At 41.6% G+C, this 16,260-nt stretch overlaps 2 protein-coding genes across 2 annotated transcripts; both read right to left on the bottom strand.

Annotated features, from left to right (window-relative positions):
* Positions 1–1,616: 1,616 nt before the first annotated feature.
* On the bottom strand, positions 1,617–4,720 carry LOC308137364 (amino acid transporter heavy chain SLC3A2; the record flags this gene model as incomplete). Its single annotated transcript, XM_080506020.1, has 9 exons — positions 1,617–2,012; positions 2,185–2,247; positions 2,331–2,438; positions 2,901–3,090; positions 3,193–3,248; positions 3,320–3,397; positions 3,471–3,571; positions 3,658–3,822; positions 4,348–4,720. The coding sequence occupies 9 exons, from the start codon at positions 4,718–4,720 to the stop codon at positions 1,617–1,619; spliced, it is 1,530 nt and encodes a 509-aa protein (XP_080362146.1).
* A 3,819-nt stretch (positions 4,721–8,539) lies between these two features.
* ppm1na (protein phosphatase, Mg2+/Mn2+ dependent, 1Na (putative)) lies at positions 8,540–14,704 on the bottom strand (the record flags this gene model as incomplete). Its single annotated transcript, XM_080506009.1, has 6 exons — positions 8,540–8,572; positions 9,777–9,840; positions 9,921–10,035; positions 10,135–10,252; positions 12,709–13,280; positions 14,299–14,704. 6 exons carry the CDS (start codon positions 14,702–14,704, stop codon positions 8,540–8,542), a joined length of 1,308 nt encoding a protein of 435 aa, XP_080362135.1.
* Positions 14,705–16,260: the final 1,556 nt, after the last annotated feature.

Below are 16,260 nucleotides of genomic sequence, written 5' to 3'. Positions count from 1 at the left end.
ATGATGTGACCAGGTAGAAACATCCAGCCATCTTGTGTGTTTGTTTGAGTTGTTGGAACCCACACACACACAGAAATGAGTCACTGATTAGCCATGAACTATTTTTTGACTATCGGAGGAAACTAGAAAACCTGGTTGGGGGGGGGGGGGGGGGGGGGACAGGCATGCAAACCCAACGCGAACTCGACATTTCTATTATGAGGCAAGCTTACTAATCATGTCACCATTATGCAGAACAAGAGGGAGCATATAGATCCACAATAACATGGGATCTTAACTGGAACTTGTCCACCAAAGGTAGGAGTCTTTGTAGAGAATGAGTTAAAAACAAGAGCCGAGTTGCAGCAACTTCTTGTTCCCCCAATTTGACGAAACTACATCTAGAAATTGTTCTTGAGTCATCAAAAATTACAGCCATTAAGTTTAGATTTTATCGAGAGAGACCATGCTACAATATGGCTTAAAATTATGGGCCCTGCTGTGTCAAACACCTTTTTCAGAAAATGTTAAGGAGCCTATAGCGGTTATCTTATTTAAATCCTGGGGGGGAAATAGTTAACAATGAAGTCTATAATAAGAAGGAAGCACACCATTAATCTGGGTTGTGGCTCAGGTGGCAGAGCAGGTTATCCTTTAATCTCTAAACTGGTGGTTCAATCAAAACACTCCCACACCTGTTTTAGGTTTTGCAAGTGCTCAGTGACAACATGCTGTATAAATCCAGTATTTCACCATTTACACACAAGTAGCCAAGCACTTAATTCAACCAGAAGTGTTTGCATGGGATTAACTTGTGACATTTTCAGTAGAGATCATTTCATTAACAATTGTGTAACTATCAAGACTATTTAAAAGCTACCGGACTGCTGATTAGACAACTTGCTTCTTAACTGATGAAACCCATTGACATAACATTCAGCAGCCCATTAACTGGTTCCACAGCACCACGCTGTGGTTCACCAGTGAATCTCTCAAACAGGACGGAGTAGATCGTCCATCTTCAGTGCTGTAAACTTAAATCTCATTTCCACTCAGGCATCAGTTGTTCCAACACAAGTTTAATGATAGAGTTGTAAACTTTTGAGTATTAATCGTTCATGAGCAGCTGAACAATGCAACTTAAGAATTTGCTTCTTGTAATGCAGTGGGACATGCAAGGAAGATTAGTTTAATGGAAAAGATTTGACCTTTGCAGTCTTGGTTTAGCATATTTTTAATTCCCAAGCAAGAAACTTGGCTTTAACTTCAGAGTTTGAAATACACAGCTGGGGACAAGCAGTCATCGTCATAATCACCATCTTGGGCCCTTGAACAAACACTATATTGCAGCAATCCCAGTATATGCAGTTAAGTTAGCTAATGGTGTTCAAAAATAGAATAATCTCCCCAAGCGGACCAATAAACAACTCCCAAGTCTTATTACCATCTCCATTACGCATTATTTTTAGTGGAGAGGACCTTTAAATTGAAGACCATCATAAAACCTGGACAGTAAATCACTCAAGAGTTGAGGAAACCATTAAAATCATCCAGAATCATTTATTTTCAGTGAATGCAGGAATTGAAACGGAGGAAAATACAGATCCAAAATTTTAAACTCAACTGCAGTATAGAGACTATGAGTAGCTTCCTCCTTGAAACAGTTTGATCACTATTGCTTCATAGGGCTGCACTTTGAGTGTGTACAGGGAGGTTGACCCCAGTCGGTCCATGCCTGTGCTGGACACAAACACACCGGCTTCAGGCAGGCTCGGAGCCCAAGCAGGATCCAGGGCATGAGGCTCAGGACCCACGTTTAGCAAGATCAGAAAGTGAACACAGCCCCAGGAGCGCAGGAAGGCCAGGATGGGGGGAGGTGGGAGAGATAAAAAAGTAGAGTTTGGGGAGAGAGAGACGGATGATGTATTGAAGGGGAGGAATGTAAAGTTCCCGTACAGGAGAGCCTCTTCTCTGGCTCTGGAGTGGCTGAGGGAGGTGAAGAGGGCCGCAGCTGAACGCTTTGGGTCTTTGGCCTGAAGAAGAATAGCAGAGACATGCTAGAGAGGTGGAAAATATTATCGAAAACAAATACCTGCAAATGATGCACTGTACCTGCAGGTATTCAAGATGACACGTGCAATTATTTTATAGGTAAGGTGATAAATCTACTCAGGTATTTCTCAAACAGCTGGCATCATTACTCACTGTGGAGGCATCTGATGGTTCATCCACCTCGCTGTGTAATGAATCTACTTTCACAGATGTGTTCTGGAAAGCACAAAAGGCTTTATTTGGCATCATTATCACATAAAACACGTGAATATTGAACTACAACTCAAAGGAATTTTTACCCGAGCTTGGTGGAGCTCTGCATCCCATTGGACCGTAGGCGATCCTGGCAGAGTCATCGTCAACACCAAGAGTAACTTCTTCAAGTTATAAGATGCTTTACCTCCGACCTGCAGAGATGTTCAGCTGGATTAAACTAAAGTGTTACGAAAGCATTCAACTAAAAGCTTTGAGAGGACCTACAAAATGTGAGGGATGACCGATTAATGATATAGTTTTACAACCAATTCTCCTCTACATAGACTTGCATGTTCAGCCAACAGGATTGCTTTTGTCTTCAGACAATTTACTGTAAAAAATGTGGGCAGTCACTCTGGCATCTGAGACATCAACTATTAAAATGGAGCTCATGTGCAAGTTCAATGAGTAAGATGTGCAAAAAGTGTTGTCTTGATCTTTTTAAACTGGTCATTGTAGGAAGTCTTTAAGAGCTCAAATTATATTGACAATTAAAATGGAATTTGCTGAACTATGAAGAAAATATATATTTTTTAAGGTTTAAAAACTTTAATATACAAAATTTAAAGAGTTCATTACATAAACTGTGGTGCATTTGGGTAAACGCATCTTACTGTCCAGCTGAGCCATGTAGTTTGGTCTTGCATTTGCAGGTGTGTTTCTATGGCCTCAGCCACCTGTTCCACCGACAAGAGCCGATCTGAATGTGGCAGAATGGACCTCATGACCATATCCACCAGCGTCACATTGCCAGAGTTGCTTAGAAGAGGAAGAAACTCCCTGGACTGTTTGACCATCACAATCCTAAAGTAACAGAGACGGACAGTTTATTGACAATCCCACAGGATATTTTATAGTAAAAAAAAAAGTTTTTAAATATGGCCACATATTTAAGTAGAGCTGCACCTTTCCTCTTCTACACTACTGAACTCCATCAAAACATTTCTCCACTCCAGCAGAGTCTGAAATGCAAGAATAAACTCAGCCTTTGGACAGACCCCTTGTGTCAAAATTCAAAACAGCGACATTTCACCTTCTCCGAATATATTTCATCTGTGTCACAGATGGCAAACCCCGCCACACCTTCCTCCATCCAGAAGCGAACTGCATGCTGAAGACAAAAAAAAGATGTTTTTCCCCTAGATCCAACATCACTGATTGCCTGAGCAGATAGTAGGTTTTACCTGCATGGTGAATGAAATGTTTGATGGCTGGTCTGCAGTTTCTTCTACATGCTGAGATCCCAACAGATCCAGGTCACAAAAGTCCAAAACCACTTTGAGATCTGCAGGATATGGAGCCCAATCATCAGATGAAAACAATCCATGTTATAAAGGTAATTTGACACAAAAGCAATACAAACTCACTTACTTGCTTTATTGCTCTCTCTGATGAGATGTTGGATCTGAGTCAGCATACCCAAGTTTTTACTAAATTCATTGAGATTTAAAGGCGACATCTCCTTATCAAACAGACCCGGCAGGATTAGAGCTCCTAAACCCAAAGACTTCAGGTATGGAAGCTGCTCTATCAGCGCTAGAAAGAAATCAAACAGTTAATTTAACAAAAGAATCACGTGCTTACACTCACTCCTTTGCACCAGTCGTGGCAATTACTCCATGCTTCATTGACAGCCTTCAATTCATATTATCGCAGCTTTTAATGCAAAATGCATCCATGCTGTACCAAGGTCTTCAGTCTGTGTTGCATTAGTTAAAGTAAACCTGACCTGGACAAATCCCATGTGTTCTGGCTGTTAGGTCAACTTGGGTCTGTAAATGTCGGCAGGTATGAATGAGAGATTATGATCGTGCTTGAGTTGGAATTTGGATGAACTGGCGACCAATCTAGGAGCTGCAGGCCCTCAAGTGGGTCATATAGTATAGATCAGAAATAAGCACTTTCTTTCCAAAAAAACAAAAAACAAATCTAAATTCCATGGGCAGACCTTAAGTCTTACTGTAAACTATTTTAATAGAGAACGATACTCCATATCGTTTTCATCCAGACAAAACACTGCGTTGCCCGGTCCAACATGGCGGACGCTTCGACGGAGCTTACCACTCAAGTTTAGCTGCAAGCCGTCGGCTTGGAGAAGCAGCTGCGGCTGCACCTGGTAGAAGGGCGCCCTCTGCCACCACTGGGTCTGCGGCACAACCGGCCGCGGGCTGAGGACAACGATGGCGACGGCCGTGGAGAGCATCGCCAGCCAGGAGAGCCAGAACAGCAGCACAAGGTAGCACCGGACTTTTCTCCAGCCCGGACCACCTGCAACGGCCTGCAGCTCTGTCTTGCTCAAGGGCTGCCACGTCTGTATCGTCCCCTGGTCCGGCTCCGGCATCAATAGCGGGGTCGTCTCCGAGGAGTCCACGGTGTCCGGGAGTCCGGTTCCTGGCATGCTGCCATACTCTGCGTCTCCTGCGTTCAGAGGCATCTCGAGCAGCTGCAGGACAAAACACGTGCAAGTGACATTCAGAGGTGTCGTCAGGTCAATGTTGACGGTACACCTTGCAAAAGGTAGGACGTGGAACTTGTTTCATTTGGTCACCTTGCTGTCTCCTGATCTACTCTTGCACGAGCTGACTTGTCCCACCTAAGCTTTCCAGGTGGTTCAGCTTTATTAATGAGAGGTCAGGTGACTCACTCGGACCAATCAGGTTGTTCCTCCATCACCTGGCAATGTGAAGGCAGGTACAAGCGTGTTCAGCTGGGCAAGAAAAAAAAAAACACTTGATGGGGCAGTTGTGGAGGAGTTTGGTAGAGCAATTGTCTTTCAATCCGAAGGTTACAGGTTCAACTCTGTATGCCAAAACGTCATCGAGCAAGACAGCAATAGAGATATGAGGAGACGCAATGTTTACTGGCTCAGGCCAGACGAGATGGAGCGACCCACGCCACACAGATGAATACAGTCCGTCTCCTCATTCTTGTATGTCAGCGCCACATTTGTGAAATCAGTGACGTTTTGGAGTGATGCAATGACGGGGCTCTCACTTGGCTCTGTTAACTGTGGAAAAAGAACCGGTTCATTTGGCGGTATTCAGTTAAGAACTGGCCCTGGCACCGGCCCTGAACTCGCTCCGGGTTCTTTCTGGTGGAAAAGCCCTAATAGAGTGCCTTGCTTGGCAGCCATGTCCACTGGTTAAGGTGTTTCTCTCTTGCATTGATAAAGTATTTCTTTATTTGGACAGTTGAGGTTAGAGAAGCAGACATGGGATCTGGAGTTTCCAGGTTTGAATGCCACAGCTGACATGTCACCTCTGTGGGTCCCTGACGAAGAGCCTTGAAATCCATCATCTCCCTGGAGCGCCATAATGTGGCTGCACCTCCGCATCCCAGAAATGGGATTGGTCATTGTGGGGGAAAAAAGGAATTTTCCCAAGTATATTAATTGTAGTTGCCAGCGGATAGTGTGGTTGAAAGACAATGAATCAAGAAAAGTCCAGATAAAAATAAAAGAAAAATCCCAAACTGGAAAGACAACGTCACTAAAAGTGACCTTACGCAACAGGTTGAGAAGGAAAAGAAACTTTAAATAGATTATTTCCAGTGTTTGATAGTTTAAACTGCAAACTAGCAGAAGCCATGTGTCAAGTAAAATTCCTTGCTTTTGCTGGTTTTAATCATGCATACTTTGAAAATGTAAAATTGTGTAACTCAAAACATGATATATGCAGCTGTCAAGTTTATCAAGCATTTTCTATACATAAGTTGCGCTAATTTACCTTGGCATGAGAACCAGACGGAAGTAAATGGAAGTGATTCCTCTTTGTATAACAACTCTGTGAAATACTTTTTTTTTTTTTTTACATCTTGATCAACCTGAGGTGACACCGTCATTGCAGCTCTACCTGCCTGCATGGTGTTGGTTTTGAAACGGGCCTCCGGCGGCTACGAGGCTATCAAGAACTGCTGACTTGCATCTTTTGGCTGCGTGGAGAAACTGCAGCACAGATCAGACCCAGACATCTCAGCGAAGTTCAAAACCTCTGCGACTTTCTGCTGTGAGGCAAACGCTCCCTATTGGTACCAGTGTTTCTTATCAAAGCTCCACACACAAACTCTTAATCTTCTGAGGTTTCTTACCCTCTGGGGTTTTTTTTTTCCCCTCTCTCTTCTCCTCCTCTTCTGTCTCTTTTTGCGCGTCCGCAGTCGTTCCCAGCTGAACAGTGTTGTCCTGAGTTGTTGTCTCTCAGGGGAGAGAATGAGAGAGAGAGACGACCTCACTGTCCAATAAAAGCTCGGCTCAGTCAATTAATACGGAGGTGCTGAGCCTTGCCGCACCCTCACAACACATTCTGAAGAACCCATGACTGCAGGAGAGAGACCGTGGACCGTCTATCATGTTCTGTTTTGGGTTATATTCATAATAACACTGTACAGGCTGATGAGTACATCGTTTTGGTTGTTTACCAGACTGTGACATACAAAGAAATCTTTGAAATATAACCTAGTATCAGGTAGAATATCTCAATTTTTGTGGTAAGAGAGTTAAATACAAAACAATACTTCACCTACAAAAACTATTAAAAATACTCTTAAACAGACTTATATGGCTGATAATGTAATGTATGGAGGAAGTGACATTATCAGACAACGTTGCATTTCCTCCAAAATACCAATAATAAGTTAGTGACAGTCACGTGATAAATGATTACTGAGTCACACTATTTTATCAATGTGCTTCTTGTTTAGGTTTTGTATTTAAGATTTACACCATATCAACATGAATACTCCCTTTGACTTTTTAATGTAGTGAAGCGTCTCTCACTCCTTAAGTTAAATACATTACAAGACTTTCTGGATCCTTAATTAAGTTGCAGTGGGGTACTTTATTTACATTGTTGTTTTTTTTTTTTAAATACAACAAACACCATGGCCCTCAGTAATGTGGAACACACATGTCCAAAGTCCTGACACAGTCCAGTCTTATATGGAGTGCACCATCTGTCCTACAGTGTTCTTTATATATTTATTGATAACCAAAACTATCAACAGATGCATCACACAATAATTATATTTACTCTTTGTGTTAGTGTCATTGTGCAGCATGAAATGACGAAACAACCTTTTCTGCCTGCATGGATTTCAGTCTTAACAACAGTTTCTTCAAGACAGTTCACACTATTATTGGAGACGATGTTAACAGATAAATCAATAATCGATTTTGAGGTTTAAACTGTTACGCATCTCATTAGCATTCCAGAACGTTGGCTGTAAGTGACTTGTCATCAACGAATAAATAATCTAAAGTCATGCATTTATATGAACGGGGGAGATTTGTGCCGCATGTGCAGATCTGGTGGCTATAAAACATCCTGCAAGAGAAACACTTTCCCTGCATGTTGATGCAACACATCACACTTCCCCTCGAAAGCGCCACACGTTATGAGGTATGTGTGCTACTTCTTGGGAACATCTCATCGTGTTCCCCTGTCCTGGCCCTGGACGCCCCCCCCCCCACCTCTTTCTCCAACACTCGCCTGCATTCTTCATCCTTTTGTGTCTCGTCCTCTGGCTCTCCTCTCTTATGGCTTATGTTTATGCTGTTATGACAAGTCATTGCTATCCGTGTCACCTTTGCTCCCTGACAGTGTCGTGCAAACTAATTATTAGACTGTTGGTTGTCACGAGACTTTGTGATGCATGTGTCCACATGTGGAGAACAAACCACAAAACCCTTTTTTTTTAATAAAGAGTGAAATACTCTTCATCGATATACAGTTAAGGAATCATAACTGAACTGTCTAAATTGCGATGTCCAGTGTTCCAGTAGAAAATAATCCACATCTATTCATTGATGTGGTGCTGGTGGAAAAAAAAAAAATGGAATAACTTTGAATAGTTTTTTATCTCTCTGAAATGTTATAAGAATTTATTTTTTAAGTTGATTTGGAGCCTGTTAAATATTTTAAGATTCTGTACTTTAAGTTTTTAATTATCATGAAATATAAAAAAAAAAGAGACTTGAAATGTTTCAGTATATTTGTAATAGATCATACATATATGGGGTTTCCGTAGATATGTTGTATGTAAAGTTTTTCTGGTGCACAACAACCAAACAACAGGAATTTTATTCAAATTACAATTTTTTAATTACCCAGGAAGCAAGTATGTGGCCATATTCGTGCAGAGAATAGATTATGATTCTGTGAATAATCTTCTTCATCTAAAATGTAAAGTTTCTCCTCCAGGCGTCATGCTCTCTCAGTGGAGGAGGCGAAGTGTTGATTCCGTTTTGATGGGACCAGCTTTAGGTTGAGTCCTCCTCCGATCCTTCAATGTCCTGAAAGGTCACATGAGAAAAGGTCGTGTCAGAAACAGATGACATCATCGTTCAGTCCTGACGATTTGATCCCCACTTGTTTGTCTGTGCAAGTTTGCGTGGTTAGAACACAGACGTTTTGTCCCGGCGGCCACCTTGTATTGCAGCCTTTGCTGCACGTATGTGTGACTCAGTAAATGTGACTAGTTTAGTACCTAAGTGCGGGGAAATATTCCCGATACAAGTAAGGTCTTTATACATTTATAGCTGATGGCATTACAACAACCTAAAATTCAGTTTCTTTAAATTTTTAAAATGTGAAATATTTTTAGATTCAAGCCCCTCAAATGTGTGAATTTACTGCTTTCTTGTGTTCTTGATCCACTGAATGCAGTAAAGCTTTGAAAGGAAAACTCTTCAGTTTGACATTTGCCAAAATTATATCTCGGTGCATGATTGATCATCATGTGGCGTATTTTTTTCCCACCTTTAACTTTCTGTGTGTTAATGTGTCCTTCATCAGGCCTTCCTGAACACAAACATTGGATATTAATAAGTGGAGTCTGTATCTGGCCTTGAACCCTTTATCACAGTCATTGATGTAGCAGGTTGATCATCACACATGTAGGAATCTTATTGGTATAAAAAGTGTTGAACTGGTATAAAAAGTGGGCATCGTTATTATGTGGGATTAGAAAAGTGATGTAATGAGATCCACCTGTTGTTTTCAATGTGTCCTGATAAAAGCTGTTCTGTTGGTATAACATGTGTGAACATTCATTGGGTTAAACTGTCAGCCAACCCTGGGAACAGGAGAACCCACATTTTATTGCAACATTCTTTTGCTTATTAAATTTACCATAATTGACAATATAGACTTGTATATCCAGGTTCTGTATTTTTATGTTTCCTCTCTCTATATTTTAAATAATCAAGAAGAACAGTAGGATGGGTGAAGGGCATTTCCTCTATTAACAGATCATCTTATTGATTGTGTGTTGTGACTGATCATTTGTATATCTGGTGAATGGAGCTCTTGACTTTCCACCTCTTGAGTCTGGATCTGCTCGATATTTCTTTCAGATAAAAGTGAGCTGTTCCTTCCCACTGTTCCCAGTACTCACTCATGTGGTTTTGTCAGGGTTTTTTTTTTTTTCTGCATTTGATTTGACCTGTAAAGCAGCATAAGCAGTGGCCATGTATGTTGAACATTCAAATATCTTACCATTGGCTCCTGAGTCCTCAGAGCCATGATGTGTTTCTGATACGCAGAGATGATGCAGTCTCGTCTGCATAGAGAAACAACAGGAGTCATTAAAAATATAAAAGAGCTTAGATGTAAATAATTGTTAGTGAACTGATTGCTCACTTGCTGGTGATGCCTCCTCCTGGTGGGAGCCCTGGCATCTCCTCCGCCGCCAAGAATTTGATCACATACAGAAGGTCGGGATCCTCGTCTCTGGACTTCATCATCTGGAGGATCTCTGTCAGAGGACAAGGCCAGATTAAATGGGTCGATAAAAGGGACGGATAATTGTCTTTTAATATGTTTTGAGACTTAAAGTCTCTTAAAGTTTCTCCACCTTCCACTTTCATGTCTATCTGCTGCTCCAGCTCTGCCTCTTGCTGCAGTGCCTCCTGTGACACCTGGGGGGCGCCAGGGAAGCAGACAATGATGATACTGATGTTATCCAGGCTTCCCTGCAGGGGGAGACACAGCAGGTTAATGCACAAGGAACCGCAGCAGAACGTTATGGGATATAAACAACTATATTAATCAAAATACACCTTAAGACTGTTTTGATTGATTGATTTGATGATAACTTTGTGCCTTTACACACAAAATGTCCTTGAGACATATTACAATGCAACATATTCCTTTGGAAATACTGTCAATTCATTTATACTGTATTGTTATTGTTATAATAATGACAGTAAGTAGTATTAAAGAGGAACAACCTCATGTAATCTTAACTAGATATATTAAGAACATTCAACTAATTTATAAATGCTTTAAAAAGTGTAATAAAAATGTTGCCTCCAATAGAATTTCACTAAAATGGCCATTTCTTCATGTATTAATATGTATTTAAAAATAGATTTACTTAGGTACATATGTTTTTTTTATGTGATTTTTTGTTTGTTTTTTTTTAATTTAAATTAAAACAAAAGAAATAAAACCATTAAACAACTGGGCACTGCAGGGAGTGTACACAAATAACAACAGAGGGCTTAAGCCTCTCTACTAATAACATTTCCACAAAGCTATTAAGAGTTCAAAATTAGGGGGAAAAACAGAGGAATGCATAAAGAAATACACGTTAAAGTAATGTGTATAATGTTAATTGAATGTAATTGTGCCTTTTATGGAGGTCTCTCCATATTTTTGTAACAATTGTAATATATTATGTGTTTTTTTTTGTAATTACTGCGATAATATGGATTACCCATACAGTCAACTAAGTTTTGTGAAAGAAAAACATGTGATGTTGATCCTTTATGAACACATTATTGTAATTTCAGCTCAAATTTTTTGAATCGTCCTCTCATTGTTCGGACTGCCGTCCCTTGTGACCCTGAATTGGATAAGTTGATTTTGAAGATAGATGGATGGATGGATTCTATGAGTATGTGAGCTCAGCAATGTGAGGTGGGAGAGTGTACAGCAGCACTTAGGCTTTCAACAGCTTCTATAAGCCATTTCAGCAGAAATAAATAGCAACCCATCATGGTTGGAATAAATCCTCTGAGCTGGTGTGTGTTGAGCTCCCGTCAACACACTCACATTCAGTCTTAATCCCAGCCATGTGCAGCTTTTCTTTGCTCCATCTTCTGTACTGGGATTCCTTAAGACCACTATTTATAGGGCGGGCAAAGGGCTTGTCTGTGTTTAGATGAATGGCAACTAAAAAAGCATTAGGAGGAGCAGCGAGTGAAATCTACTTACATAACAATGTAGTCAAAGAGACTCCACCCACAATGTCCCACACTGTCAGTGTAAAGAGTCCCATTCATAAAGCTGTGCAAGGTAACACTGTGTTATTGAGGTGACGTGCTGCAGCCACCGCTAATGCGCCTAATGCTGCTGCATGTACACCAGTCTGGAAGTGAACAGCTTGATTTGAATGTTAGAATCATATTGAATAGTTCTTAAAATAAAATCTCCATGGACTATTGGCAGATTGTTAGAATAATACATTAAGTCTGCATGAATTCTGATTTTGTTTTCTGTTGTACAGACTAAAGACACAAAGAAATGCCAATATTCCATGGAGATTTTATTTTAAGAACTATTCAGTATATTTATTGTTTGTAACACATTATAGTTTAAAACCTCACCGTTTTGAACATTGCATGTGAAATCTTTTTATTAAAGCTTGTTTTTTTTTCATTTTTGTACAAAGACACAATGTGGTTAGTACTCCTGCTTAGAACCATAAGATCCCACGTTTGATTCCAGCCTTGCATGTGTGGGTTTTCACTGGACTCTACACTTCTGTCCACACTGCAAATACATGTGGTTGAGATGAATTTATTTCTCTGAATTGACTGTAGGTGTGATTGAGACACTGTGTGGTTGTCTGTTTGTGCAGGTTATACGTCCAAGACGTACCCTACCGCAGCTCGGATTGACTCCAGACTCAAACTTGGACAAAGAGGTACAGTAGATGTTTTATACCAGTTGGTGACACTAAGAAAATCATTCAGCTTTTGTGGATTTGGCTTGACGCAGTGTGTCTGTAACACAGAGCTTCACTCGTCGTGTTTAAGTATTTTCCTATTTCCTGTTTCCTGTTTCAGATCAAAACATTTCCAGGGATTTTCATAGATTTTCATAGCCTCTTTAAATGTAGAACATTTCAATTACATCAGATTTTTTTTTTTTGTATTTCTGTATCTACTACTTCAGAATCAAAAATAATTTATTAAAGGTCTGTCAAGCTCAATGATGCATTAGGTCATTTTCCGTTTTTGTGCCCACTGACCATTGGCAATAATTTTCCCTATTTTGGCAATTTATGCTTCCATAATGATGGTACTTCTTTCATGATGCAGCCCTTGTGTTCCATCTGAGGTTTTTTTTTCTTTCAAATGACCAACCAGGCCTGTTTGTGTAAGCATTTAAAGTGCACACCCCACACAGCCAGATTTCTCACCTTATACAGGCAGAGGTCAATCACTTGGGCACAGATTTCCCTCAGGTCATCGCACACCTGCAGACGGCTGCGCACAAAGGCGCACAGTTCCTCGTTCCCGATGGCGTCCCATACGCCATCACAGGCCAGAATGAGGAACTCGTCTTCCGGCGTTCTCTCCAGCTCATACACTTCTGGCTCCGGTGACACGAGCTGCTCTGTCTGCGGCCTCCAGTCCACCTGCTTGAAGTCAAAGTCCCCCAGGGCTCTGGAGACTGCCAGCGAGCCGTTCACTCTCTGGAGGGTCACCGAGCCGCCGGCGTTCTGAATCCGCTCCTTCTCTCTAGGGTTGAACGGCTTGTGGTCCTCGGTGTAGAAGACCACCTGGCCATCGTGGCAGAGCAGGGTGCGCGAGTCGCCGCAGTTGATGAAGTAAATGTAGCGAGAGGAAATCATGACACCTGCTGCGGTGGAGCCACTTCTGTCCCAGCTGTCCTGGCGAGCCAGTTTGTGCATGTGACGATCAATGTCGAGGAAGCCTTCACGGATCCCCTCTTTCACCTGCTCGGGGTCCTCGTCTGCTTTGATCCCACCTTTAGAGACATGGAGATAAGATCTGCCTTTAATTGAACTTTCTACCAAACTTTGTGCTCTCTATTTGATTCAGCCGATTGTGGAGGAGTAGAGCTGTCTTCCTCTCTAGAAAAGCTGCATTGATTTACTGAAAATGTTTCAGTCAGGTCAAACACTGGATGGCACACACATCCTCAGCAACTCATTAAAGCTGGGACCATCAAAATAATATCCCACTGGTAAACTCATTAATCCAAAAATTGTCTCATTTTGCTTTTCTCTGTATATTGTTATTTGGACAATCCCAGAGCAGGCAACACTGTGGTTCCCCCTTGTGATCTTTGGCAGTCATCTAAACTGGTCAAGGACACCAGGTTGGTAATTGATACTCTTTTGATTCTGGATAGGTATTTGAACCTGGGTACAAAAGTAATTTCAACCTTTTTACAATTCATTTTGTAACGAGATGCTTGTATTTTGATCTTTGTTCCATCCATTAATTTGCTTTACCATGGATCTTGGATCAAAGAGTGCTGGAAATCAATTCTGGTTGACTACAGGCGGTGGCATCTTGCATAACCACCATTTACTGCTTGATTGCCAAATGTGTTGCCCCTCATCAAGTTTCTTTTCGGTTATGTAAAGTTTCACTCATTATTTTCTGTGTGAAGATACAGACAGAAGAGGACCAGCCCATATGACGTAGTGTATGAATGCGTTGGTGAATCTCCTAAATGAAATTGAGTATTTTTAGCTGGGATTAATCTGCTGATCAGCACTGCAGCTCCCCACCAAGTCCATTTGACAGCTTATCACAGTGGTTTGAACACGTTATTGGTCTGCAGCGTGATAGATGACACTTTGGCGACTTTGCAGACGAATAAACACAGCAATTGTTTGTTTAAATGTTTGATCTGATGAACAGTTTAATTTACAGGATATGTACCCTGCAAATTATATGTTGTCTTCTTCAAGTATATTTTGATGGTTCTATATATGTTCAGGGCTACGGATTTGTATCAGTCAGTTGTTCTTTACCTGTGGCCAGGATGTGATCCAACAGATTTCTGGAGCAGTATTGAGCAACCGTGGTTCCTGCGTGTCCGTCAAAAACAGCAAAGTAGGCCCAGTCTGTCAGCTCTCCTCTCAGCTGGGGCATGCAGGTGTGGGCGTCCTCCATCTGAGCCCTCCAGCCCTGCATGCTCGCTACGGCGTAGTTTACCCCCAGATCAGACCCCCCCTCTGACACACGCTTCTCCAAGATGGGACGCTCTAGGTACGGGCTCGGCATTGAGTCGTCGTCATCCGAAGTGTCCTCCTCTCCAGATCCTGCCTCCCTGGATCCTCCTTTGAAGAAGAAGGTGACCATCTTCTCTGTCTCTTTGACCAGCTGGCGGAGGAAGGAGGGCACCTCCACATTGCTTGCACGCCTTGCCGTCCTCATCACCCCACGGAGCCGGTGCTCAAGCTTCCTGCTCGACCTGGCAGCGGCGCGGCTCCTTCGGGTGCCTCTCCTCCGGCCCTGAGTTTTCCTCAGGAGGTCCAGTGCAGCAGCTTAACTGTGGCCTCTCAATAGTGAACTGTAAGTAACTTCAAATAGGATCCCGTTAGACGAAAAAACACCAGGCTGGTGCTCTGCTAAACAAGATCCGGGCCATTGTTTTACCCCTCAGCTGTAGATTTCCTTCTTCTGCACCCGATGTAAGTTTCGGATGTAAACACAAGGTGTGTTTTTCTTTCCGTCTCTCTTCGTTGTGTAACTTCGTCTCCCTCCCTTTCCCCTTTGGCCCGGCTCTATCAGCGCTGCACTTCTATTGGCCTATCTATTTCTGTTAATTCATCCTCTGCTTTGTCCCCACCTACTGCCTCTCTCCTTGTCCCGGCTCCCTCCCTCCGTCTCAGTGACACTGTGAGTTAATCACCTTGCCAACAAGCAAGCGCTCAGGGCTCACATATACACGGATTATGAGCATGACGTTGTACACAACCTATATGGGAATCCTGTGCTCTGCTTTGCTTGTTTGTTTTGGGATTCTATATCTGTCCTGGAAAGGTTTTACAGCTCAGTATTATGGTCACTACTGCACTGACATGGGACTGAAAGCTTTTCTATGTTGAAAAGAGTTTAAGTCCTCAGCTCAAGAAAACATGTTTAAACAGTTTTGGCTTTTTTTTATAACCAAAATGTAAAAACCTCCTCCAGCACAGAGGTGCAGTGGTACGCAGTGAGGCATCACAGAAAAACATCTGTATACCTCGGGACAGTCTGTAGAAATGTAGTGTAAAAGCTGACAATTTGAGTCATTCTTTGCTAAATATTAAGTTCCTAACCTTTGACATCAGTTGCTAAATCTGTTCTCCTTGGATGACAGCTGTGCTCCTTAATCTTATTATCACTTTTGTATTTGTAGATTTTGACCTGGTTTACTTGTAAGTACACTTGTGATTTAATGTCCTTAAAGACTATATATGTGACTGTCATCCAGCTATATTTAGGAGGACTTACCCTGATGCTCTACTGGCATTTGCAGCAGGTTTGTTTACATTTACTTATCCAGTTTAGATGGACTATGCCCATATCAAATAGGATCAGACAGGTAGTGATCTCCTGATGGCCATGTTGTTTTAGAGTGATTTGTTCAGCATTGTAGCGTATAGCTTTTTAAATACAGAAACTTCTTCTCTAATTGATTAGTGCTTATTCTTTAACGGATACTTAATGTTGTTCTAAATTCTTAAAAGTGCAAATGTTTGGGTATAGTTGTTGGGCCTCTGATTGGGGAGCATCGTATTCTGTCCTGATGTGCAGTGGTTTTCTGTTGAATGCTGGACTTTCTAATAATCTTCACATTTAAAGATATATTGTTTGGATTGTTAGGCAATCAAAACACCAACTCTTTGCAATCTAGATAGCTGCTTTCATTTGACAATGTTTCGTAAGTCTTCAAAAATAGTCTACAGCTGCCATAACTGTAACATTCATGGTTTTGTAGTAAAGCG

This window comes from Blennius ocellaris (assembly GCF_963422515.1).
Source record: "Blennius ocellaris genome assembly, chromosome: 2".
In the NCBI taxonomy this organism is placed as follows: domain Eukaryota; kingdom Metazoa; phylum Chordata; class Actinopteri; order Blenniiformes; family Blenniidae; genus Blennius; species Blennius ocellaris.
This window is presented reverse-complemented; position numbering and strand designations above follow the sequence as displayed.